This window comes from Numenius arquata, chromosome 4, assembly GCF_964106895.1.
Source record: "Numenius arquata chromosome 4, bNumArq3.hap1.1, whole genome shotgun sequence".
Taxonomy (NCBI): Eukaryota; Metazoa; Chordata; class Aves; order Charadriiformes; family Scolopacidae; genus Numenius; species Numenius arquata.
The window spans coordinates 58498783-58509991 of record NC_133579.1 but is presented as its reverse complement, the minus strand read 5'-3'; the positions used below and the strand labels follow the sequence as shown (position 1 = coordinate 58509991).

The 11209-nt window shown below is 42.9% G+C and overlaps 1 protein-coding gene across 1 annotated transcript in view; it reads right to left on the bottom strand.

Annotated features, from left to right (window-relative positions):
* GMDS (GDP-mannose 4,6-dehydratase) overlaps positions 1-11209 on the bottom strand; it is a 425970-nt gene continuing 414761 nt past the window's right edge. Inside the window, exons 10-11 of the mRNA XM_074146368.1 lie at positions 1407-1475; positions 1-1017 (exon numbers count right to left, since the gene is read on the bottom strand). Coding sequence (XP_074002469.1) covers positions 955-1017; positions 1407-1475 — 132 coding nt within the window. The 3' untranslated portion in view covers positions 1-954. The remainder of the gene's footprint in view (positions 1018-1406; positions 1476-11209) is intronic.

Genomic DNA, 11209 nt, shown 5'->3' with positions numbered 1-11209 from the left:
AAAGCTTTTTTAAAAATTTATTTATTTTGTTTTTATTTCTTAAGTCATCTTTTGAGATGGTTCAAGCTCCCGTCTGAGGTCTAATTATAGTAAGCAGGAAAAGGATGGAAGGGGAATGGGTTGATTCGGGGGTGGGGAGGGGTGGGGGGCAAAATCCAAAACACGCTAAACCCCCGGATCGAGAAGGTGCTGGACAAAAAGGCTTTCTGTGACTCGCGCACACTCTGAAACAAAGATCTGAAAAAACGCTTACAAGCCCCCTCTGACTGGTTTGAAAGCGATTCCAGCAATTAGGAATTAATTCGGCATGGTCAAAAGGCGATTTCACTGCAAGTTATATCAAGTTATCCAAACTTTTACAGAGTTCAAGTGGTGGAAATGGGCCGCTGGGGTGGAGGTAAGGCTGCAGGAAAGAAAAACAAGGAGTGTTCAGGAAAGGCAGAAGAGGGAAGCCATGGAGCAAGGGCTGGAGAGACGGCGAGCCCACATTAGTGCCAGAGGTTTGCTGCTGTTGTTACTGGAGGAGAGGGGAGGCTTGGAGGGTGGAGGGCAGGGGACACTTATGTTTTTCAAATCGGAGAAAGTACTAAAAATGCGCTGGAGGGCCTAGGTAATAGATGAGTTCTAATTAAAAAGGGAAATCAGTGGGCTTGCTGGCTGATCAGTACTTCAGGTACAGTATTGGGAGTGTGTGTGACCCCTCCCCAATCAATGGCAGGAGCCACTGGGCAGAGTTAGCCCTGGCAGGGCTGACCCCAGGATGATGTGTGAGGTGAGAGGCACTGAGAGATTGTGGAGGGTGGGGGATAAAACCGAGTTTTCACGTACAGGCAAGCCAGCAATAAAACCATCATGGGGAGGGGTTGCCACCCACCCCAATGGCTCATGGCAGTGCTGGCCGTGGGGTGCACCCCTGGCATGAGTCCTGCGACGCCCGCTGGGCCCAGCTGGGGCTCAGGCATTGGGGTTGTTCCTCATGAGCTCCACGTCAGCGTCCACCATCTCCCTCACCAGCTCCTGTGAGGAGAGAGAGAAGCAGATGAGGACCCTGGAGCAGGGGACGACCAGCCGCACATCAGGAGTGCCCTGGAGCATGATGAGCCCCCCAGGTCCCCCGCAGCAGGGCAAGGAGGGGATGAGGCTTTGCTGGGCTCTTCTCGCAGCAGCCTTGGCCCCAGCCCTGGCATGTGTGTTGGTGCGCTGCTGTGTACCGGGGTTGCCCATTGCTGCCATGGTGGCTGCTGTCTTCAAAGCAAGAACCCGGGCAGGGTCACCGAAAATGGGAATTCTCTATGTGCCCGAGTTACCCCACCCAGAGGTCCCCCCTTCTCTTCCCTTCCCTGTGGATTTCTTTTAGAGGACATGAACACCCGGCAGGTACAAAGCAGTCCAGAAAGGCCACTCACATCAAACGTGACTCTCGGCTTCCAGTTCAGCTTTTGTCTGGCTTTGGTACAGTCCCCTTGTAGAAAATCCTGTGGAAAAGAAGAGAGAGGCGGTGTGAGAAGTGTCCGCCTTCCCCACCTCGATGGCTCCCCGTTGCTCATGCTTCCCTGTGAGCCGAGCGGGGCCGGGGCCACCACTGGGACACTTCCGAGGACAAAATGTTTCTTTTTAAGATGCAATTTTAGTGGAAGCTCATATGCCTATAAATCACCAGGAGGCAGCATCCTTTCACCAGGCTATTTCAGACTGAAAGAGTTATTCTTTCTTTTTGTGTGCGCGCGGGGTTTGAACTCCAGCCTTACAGCTGTATAATGCTGAACATTTTACAAGAAGTTGTCATATGTCTTAGTCATGCTATTGAATGAGCTGTTTCAAATTCTTTTTTCCCCCCATTTGTTTAAATAATGTAAATCACAGAGCAAACATGGCAACTAGTCTCTTTCAAATAAAAACGTGATCACAGACAGATGATGCGGAAAGACTGTTATGAATATGAGTAACCATATGCAACAGTAGTAAACATCCAGCTTTTGAACGCCTACATATTTTTTTCTAGAGTATTTTGAGCATCCACATGCAAAGAAAAGTCTAAATACCTCATAAATGAAAAGAAATTATCTTGAAACCATTACAGAAACCAAGACTTTGGTCATATTCGCCTTACTGTTCAAGTATTCTTAAAAGTACTACCACACCAAAACAATACGACAACCAGTCATCAAAAATAACATAACAAAATTAAACAAAGAAAAAAGCTCCATTGACCACATTTCTAGTTGAATGGGAAAGGTGACTAAATGTTCGTTTAAAATTAAAATACTGTGTTCAAATAGTTAGCTTTTTTCCCAACTGTATGTGTTGACTTAATAAAATCTATCATCTCTCCTCACAAGCTTCCTTTCTCTGTTGTGTTAAATACTAAAATGATATCTGTCCAGGTTCAAAGAAAACCAACCCAACCCAACTTTATTACAGAACAAGAAGGTTAAGGCTGAATTCTGCTCTTGCATTTGACTTTATGGTGGTAACAGCAGACTTTCCAGAAAAATGTATGGACTGCCTTTCTCCTCCTTCTTCCAGTCTCTGGCCAGCGGCGGAGCTAACGAGCATTTTCTGGCTGTAGTTTGTAGGTTTTTTAACTGTGTGTGCCGCACACTACATTTTTCAGATGCTATCTTTTGTGCATGTGTGGTTCAGGTCATGTTAACTTCCAAATTCACCTCATCCTGTGCAGTAAAACGTAGGAAATTCTTCTTCATAATTGTGCTCCAGCAAGCTAGACAGCTTGCTTCCAGGAGCAGAGGAAATCCACCAAAGGAAATATTGCACTGAAGAAGGGGATGTGGAACAAACACGTCTGACGAGACTATTCCAGGCAGCGTTTTTACTAGTTCAGTCTTTAGGCTAAAAACATTTCAGCCTGCCTTCAGAAAAAAGTAAACAGATGGATCAGAACAAAATGATATGAAAATAAAAAATACTGTGATTTCCTTAAATTAGACTAAATGATTTCCTACTGCAGTCCTATAAAGGGTTTTTAGAAACTGCAGCAGACATTTGAGGCCAAGTCATGCAAAACCGCATCAGCTCAAGGGATCCCCTGGAGGGTCGTGTGAATATGGATCGCAAAATCTGGTTTGAAATGGGAAAGACTCCCACTAGCTTTGACAAAATTTGGATCAGACCCTAATGTGCTCATGGAGGTATGCCTTTTATCTGGAGTTTGTTTTAATTTAGATTATATACGTGTGTATATATGTGCCTGGAAACAAGGAGATCCTTCTTAAAAATAATAATTTCGGTATAAAAACAATTGCCTTTTATTCAGTCCTAATTAAAGCCATTAGCTAGAAGTGTTTTAAGTCATAAAAGCCATATCATAAAACTTTAATTTTTGTAAATGCTGTGTAAGTAATAACTTCACATCTACAATCTTTATATTGAAAACATCCTTTAAAACTGAGCCTATCTAGGATACTGGCTTCCCATTTAAAATAAAATAAAAAAAAAAGGACCAGGAAGAACACAGTGAATTGCCATTGCCTGCTGTATGTAGCTGCATTCTGCTTTTGAACAGCTTGGGAGCAGTCTTTTAACTTTCTTGGACAAATGCTTTTTGTTAAAACAGTTTATCTAAAAAAATACTTTACCTAATTCCAGCCCTTCATTCAAAAACATAAACACTCAGCTGCTGAATAGGCCAAAATAAGGTTGGGGGGATACTGCAAATCAGTAAAAGTGAAGTTATTTGCAGTGCTGGATTATATAGAGAGATAACACAAACAGTGTATTAAATCCATTTAAATAATAATAAAAAAAAGAGTATTTTTCCTTTAAAAGTTCACATGCTTTAACAATGATGCAGTCAAGATATTATGGCATAATCTCTGAGCAAAAAAAAAAAAAAAGAAGATTTAATATATATGATAATACAAATTCCCCAGCTGACTTAGGTTAAAAGATTTTAAATGACTCTCCTGAAGAAGTCTGTGTGCTTTTGAGAAACACTACTTTGTAGTTAGATTTACTTGAAAATAGCATTATGGACAAAATGTCTCGTAGGCACTTTTTAAAAGGTTAAAGGTTCTGTTACAGAAGTTACTAGGTACAGAGATCAAATGGAACCATAATATTAACGCCACATTACATCTAAATTCAAGGTTTGATTGTATTCTTCTTAGTCAAAGTTTCAACGTTGAATGGAAATGATGACTGGAACAAAGCTATTCCTGATTAAAGGATTGTATTGCAGTCATGTTTCCTGTATTTTTCTACAAGTAGCTCATAATATGAAAACAATAAGGTAATTACAATAAAAGAAGAATATTAAAAAAAGCTCCTCATGGAACAGAATGACTGCTTGTTTATATTATTCAAGTCTTTCACTGAAACCAGAGATGCATCTGTCAGGCTTCCAAAAGGAAAAAAAAACCACCACCACCAAGAAAACCACAACCAAAAAACTTCTGGCATGACGATCACTAAAATGTATTGATTTTTCAGTGTTAGGGCTTCACTTTCTGGAGGTACAGCCAGACCAGAAAGCAAAGAAGAGGTGAGGTTCCACGGAAGAAAACCTGGATTTTTTTTTTTTTTTTTTTTTTTTTTTTTGGGGGGGGGTGTGTGGTGGGATGGGAGAGTGTTCTCAAAAAACAGCAGCTGCTGAATCTAAATTGTCCAGTATCCCTATTCCTGATGGAAAGGCACCTGATGAAATGACACCAGTTTACATTTTGTATTCCTGCAGGATAACTTTTTCTGTGGCGTTGCGCTTTACATACTGACAGGAAAACAAAGCCCTTTGACTCCGTGAAAACCCTGAGGATTTAGATACTGAGCTGAGAGTTTGCAAACCTGAAAACACTGATTCAGGCTTTCAGTTGTTTTTGTAGTGCTCAGATCATGAACATAAAATTAAGTCTTTGGTTTTACTCATCCATTTGGGGAGGAACAAGCCCTTATTCTTCCTGCACATACAGTTAACGTAAGTGCATAGTAATGACGAGTTTTGCCTGCAAGTTAGGAATTGGAAACAACAACCAACTAAATATTTAAGGGGCAGGAAGACAGAAAAGACAACAGTCAAATTCTCTGTTGCCACTTAATATGAGAATAAACTCTCCTGCGGTTTTATGTGCACCTCACTACTTTAAGGCTAGCTCTCAGAGAAAATAATGGGTTTTTCTGATGCCAGTTTTTCTGTTGTAGCTTTTCTGTAAATGAGCCTGTGTAACAGTGTAGAAAATACCCCATTATTACTAAATCTGATTTTATAATGATTCCATTTTACTGTCCAAATGCACACATGCAAATACATACAGATAAACAGAGAGAAATTTGTTTTATGATGTAGCAAGGCATTTTTAAATTTGGTTTTAAAACCATGAGACAAAAATGTAAAATATTTTAATGTAAATATCACATTTCCCAAGCTCTTGTTCTGACTGTCATCGTGGCTCCTATTTTGACTCACGTAGTGATTGATCTGGTTTCACTGTGCAATGTATCACTGTCTCATTCAATTAACTTTAACTGAAAATTTAAAGCCTTGAGACAATGTGAGAAAAAGGAGATAGCATGGCCTGAAAGAAGGCCAAGGCTTCCTTTATTACGACAGCTCAGCTGATTCCCTTTAAAATGTGCCTTCACTGAAGCCAGCACTGAGCGCCAGCTTTTGCTCTCTCTTACACCAGAATAAAACTGAGACCAAGTCCTCAGTAAAACACCTGCGATGGAATTCTGCCCAGCTCCGCTTGCTGCAGCACAGACAAGGCTTTACCTCTAAAAATAAACAGACTCGATCTAAGCACACAACAGTTTTACTGCATCTGAAAAGTGGCCAGGGTTACGTTCACAATCAGCATGACCGCTTGGAAGATGATTTGTTACATCAGAGCTCCCATAAGTAAAGAACACAGAGCCAGCTCGGTGGAGGCTCTGGCTTGCATGTTTAGTCTTGCACTTTTTTGCTCAAGAAGTTTTGTCGGGAAGGATTTCAAGAATCTAGGGGCCAAAGTTGCCTGCAAACCCTGCTTGTGTTTTATTTTCCTTACTTCCTTCTTAAAACCATAGCCTTTCAGCTTTAACTCGTCCCATTAAAAGAAAAAAATAATAAACATAGCTACTTAATTAGACAACATTAGCTAGCAGTTTTGCATTTTCACAATTATATCTCAGCAATGTATACATCAAAGTTTATCTTATGAAATAGTCTCCCCTTTTGTAGCATTTTTTGTATTAATTTTTGATGAGGGTTCAGGTAGTACATCTCAGTAGCAACGTTAGCCCCAAAGTGTATCTGAGTATCTGCTGCAGCTCATTGCTCGAACAACCTCGTTCAAGTGTTTGTTGCAAATAGTCAGGAGACTGCATGCACTCAAATAGTCATGAGCACTCTGTGCCCACCAGGCAGTTCTTCTACCATCACCCTTAGCCTCCATTCCCTGGTGTTCTCCTGCACTTGCCACCAGGCCTGGGCACCTTGTGTCTTAACCCAGATGCAATATTGGAGAGCAGTTTGTGGGACATCAGCTGAGCTATTCCCTGTCCACTCGGTTAAGAAAAGTAGTAGGATCTCACTAAATCAGAACTGTAGAGGCTGCAAACGTGCACCTTGCTGGTCCAAAAGTGCATGGTTTATCTAAGCTCAGATCAAACCCAAGAAGTAGTCACAATAATAAGCACTGTGTCGGCTGTACGCTGCTCTCTAAGTGCTTATGGAGATCCACAAGGCAGAAAGCACTGGCTCAATTTCTTTGCAAAGGGTAGTGTTTGTTATAATATCTATAGTAACAAGGGAAAAAAAAAAAGTATAGTTATAAAGCAAGAGACTCATCTCCACAGTAAATATGAGGAGACTGAAGATAAAATACGTCAATGAGCAAAGCCCAAGCCTAACGAGGAACACAGTAAACATCTTCAGGAATTTAAGAAGAGCCGTAATGTGTCGCTCAGTTTTCATTTTTTCTTTCCACTGTTCTTAGAAAAGCAAAGTTGTGGAGCAGTTAGGGTACCAAGGGAATAGAAGAATGCCAGTGAATTTGGTTCCTGATCTAAATTTGTTTTAATGCAGCATGAACAGACTGCTTTCCACTCTTGGGTCAGCAGTCTTTTGCAGAAAGACAGTATTGTTTGCAAAGAACCACAGGAAAAGGCAAAAGGCAAAAGCAACCAATAGGCTGAAACTCACATATAACAAAATGCCATTTAAAATAAGAGGCATAATGTTTTTTTCCCCTAGCATGTTTTCCTGTGCAAATCCCCTCCCTGTTCAGAAAGCTCAGCTTTTACTAAGACCGTGTCGAGGGGGGCAGGGGAGGGGGAAGAACGACTTGAGGAAAGGGCTGATTCTGCACAGTGCTGAGCCCCTGCACGTCTGATGGACCTCGGCAGGCTGCGAGTGCTGGGCATCTTTAGGGTAAGGTCTTATCTCGGGACTCCACTGTACGCCAGTAATAAGGCGTCAATACAAGCTGCACAGTCAATAAAACCTGAGCACAACCTTCGCTTTTCCGCCAGGAACCAGGAGTGTTCGAACAGCAGCTTTATCTTATCGCTTTGATAATCTTTAATTTGACCAGCTTCCAAAGGGTTAAGGCAAATGAACTCGGAGCAGCAATAAACATTAGGGCGATAATAACAGTAATGGAGCTCCTCTCCCTCCTCCTCCTCCTCTTCCCCTCCCTCCCCTGCGCCTTTTCCACTTCGCTGCTGCCTATCAGCCCAAACCGAAGCTGAAGCCAGACCTCTCTTGCAATGACAGGGGGTGATAAGAGACGTGAAGAAAACAGCAAGCTGTCTGGTCTGCTCAGGAAGTCAGGGTCGGGCGGTATTGTCCATCAGCGGGGGCCACGCGGCGGCCGGAGGCCAGGAACAATGCTCCGCTCCGGGGAAACGGGCTCGCTCAGCGCCGGCCCTGGCAGCCCCACTGACACCGCAGATAAAACGGCGAAGCGGGGGGAGCCGGCCCCGGGTGCCTCGTCGCCAGACCCTAATCGCTTTGGCGGAGGCAGGGCCCCGGTGAATGGAGGGGAGGCCACAGCCCGCGCGCATCCCCGGGAGACCCACGTGCAGATCACAGCCACGGTGCAAGCACCAGCGGAGCTGCAGGCACAAGAGCCCCCTCGCAGGGCTGAGCGTTACTCAGATCTATTAACTTGCCAAGCGAAGCCTGAGAAAACATCTTGGCCAGTGCTGTCCCTCGAGCCAGATAAAATTCCTCCCGAATTACAGCCCGATATCCCTGAAGCCAGTGCTGAATTGCTCTGGATCTGGAGCTGAGCTCGCTCAATCAGGAGCCGGCCCGCACGGGGATCAGCGTAGCTTTGCTCCAGGGCATCCCGCTGCAAGTCAGGCCATGGGTGCTTTTCGGGATCCCATGTGTGAGGCAGGCTGAAGGGTGTCCCCACACACACACAGCAGGGGAAGCCCCGCTGCTTGGAACAACAAAATTCCCGCAGCTGGCTGTAGTGAGGTGGGTGCTTCCCTCCCTCTTACTTTGCCCTGAGGCCCAGTTCTGCTCTCCTGGGAAGATCTGGAAGGTGTTCCCCAGCTTGGATGCGAGTGTAATTGTAACCTCAGCTCACGGCTCTGCAAAGCATCAAAGAGGCTTCTGAATAGAATCATAGAATTATAGAATAATTTGGGTTGAAAGGGACCTTTGAAGGTCACCTTGTCCAGCCTCCCCTGCATTGAGCAAGAACATCTTCAACTAGACCAGGTTGCTCAGAGCCCCATCCAACCTGACCTTGAATGTTTCCAGGGATGAGGCATCTCTGCCCCATCCAATCCCAGTTGGATGGGGCAACCTGTTCTAGTGTTTCCTCACCCTCATTGTGAAAAATTTCCTCCTTATATATACTGTAAATCTTCCCTCTTTTAGTTTAAAGCCATTACCCCTTGTCCTGCAAGAAGCCCTGCTAAAAAGTTTGCCCCCAATTTTTCTGTAGGCCCCCTTTAAGTACTGAGAAGCTTTGAGATTGTTTCTAGTTTACAGGAATACCTCTGCTGAAAAAGCAGGAAACTTCTGGAGGAGAGGAAGAAGATCAAACCCATTTCATTTGCTGTGTACAGACCATCATTATGATAGTTCAGGTATTAGAGCTGAATACATAAACGCTTTCTTTCTGCCATGGCATACCCAGTCATCCAAACGCACACATCAGAGCTCATTTACTAAAATGCAAACTAATAATTAAAAGCTATATGTTATTATGAACCAAACTAAGCTTTTCCAACTCTTCTAAGAAAATAGAATTGGTCTTTGCAAATGTTGGTTAAAGGTTGTACCACTCCCATTGGCCATCACTGCTCTGTAGCCTGGCTGCTGATAGAAAATGATGTGTGAGCTTCAAGCATGCTTCAAGCTAACCTGTGCATAAGAGAGGTGGCTGAATAACCTGGATCTTTCATGACGTGGGTTAGAACCCTTTTGCATTTTCGCTTCACAGCAGAGGTTTTGGGGAGGTTGTATACGAGCACACTTCTTCAGGCTCCCTGGCCAGAGGGTAGAGAGAGAGCCTGTGTGTCACCTTCATGTCACTGAAAACCAAGACCCTGTGAGGGTTGAACCTCTTTCATATGGGTGGAGATCAGCTGCAGTGTAGGAAAAGAACAGGTTCCTTCTGTTTCACTCCAAGTCCTGCTTTTGTTCACTATTTGCTTACTGTTTGCTTCATGCTTCACTGCAGCCTGTTCTCTGAAAACAATTTGGGGGAGTGGGAAAGTAAAGTAATCATGTCTTCATCGTACATGGTTTTATTGCCACAAGAGAATGTATTATATAGGCAAGGGCCTAAAGGGTACCTTTTAAAATTTTTAAATGCAATTCTCACATTTTTTTTAATCCACTCTGATTATTTTTCTCATCACTCCTTACTCTTCACATTTTTTGCAAACATCAGGAAGTCACTCTGTAAAGCTGTTTGATTTCAGAGAGGTTTATTATGTAGTAACGGCTGCATTTCTTATTGGAAAATGGAATACGGCCCCTTAGGGTTAGCTGTCTTCACTGACTGACATGTCAAGACGAATAGGAAAACTGATAACCCTAGAAATCCATGCTGGAAGGCTACTTAGTTTCTTCTCTTTCCCCACTAAAAAAATACTTTATTTATAATAACTTATATTGGAAAAGTTAATAGGTTTAATTATCATTGCTAGTCAAATACCAAATGATAAGCAACAGAACAATAAACATTAGGACAGTGATCTTGTATTCCACCTAGACATATTTATCTATCTACCTCTAGAACATTTACCAGCAATTTAATGAATGCAGGTCTATGATTAGCAGGGTGTTACTATTCCATAGGATGAATTCTTTGTTCTGTAAAAGATGCATTGATGGTGATTTTGCATTGACACGTTGTGATGATTTTACTACCCCTATGGATATTCACATCTCTGAAAAAATCAAGGCATTTATTATGTTAACATTAAAATGATAATTTTTTTTGAAGATTATGCTGTTGTATTTGCTCTAATAAAAATATTAATCTACTCAAAATGTCATTTTTCATCTAAGGAACATGTAATCAGAAAATTCTAACCCACCTGTAACAGCAATTGCTGTCACTGCCCTGTGTTCAGTGCTCATCTCACTACTCTGAAGGCTTGGCTGTGACTCAAGTTGGGCAGAAGAGGTGACACTCCCTTCCTTACCTGTTATTGATACATGAACCTCTCTCCCCCTGAAGCTTGTGGCAAGATTGGGGTGGGGAAGGACAGAGAAGGGATGGGTACTTCTCTCTTCCTGCCTTCCTTCCTGTGATGGATTAACTAGTACAAAAGAATTAGCATGGAAGATGGTTAGTAATTTCTCGTTGTTTGAAAAACAGTTGTAAAATATTCCTTCCCTGCAGTACAGGGAATGAAGCATTGAGCTGCCACTTCTCTGGGCAAAGCAGTTAGGTACTGCCTTTTACTGCTGGCTGTTTTTTGAGAAGCAGCATCCCTCTACGTGGTCATAAACCTGACCTAATTTATGGGACGCATCACCTTCCCCCCTACCCCTGACTGCATTCCAGTTTCTCACTAAAACCCCCATCTGACTTGAAAACCCTTTTCAAGACACAATATACAGAAAGCATTTAAGTTGTGAAAGGCTTAAAGGGAGCTCATGAGCTGAGGCTTTGTTACTCAAGGAAAAAAAAAAATCCATTTCAAACACAGTATATGGAGGGGACTCAGGATGGGATACCACGGGTCTCCTGTCTGCAAAAGTGAAGCTATCCTTGCCCGAACACCTCTAGTTACAAAGCAA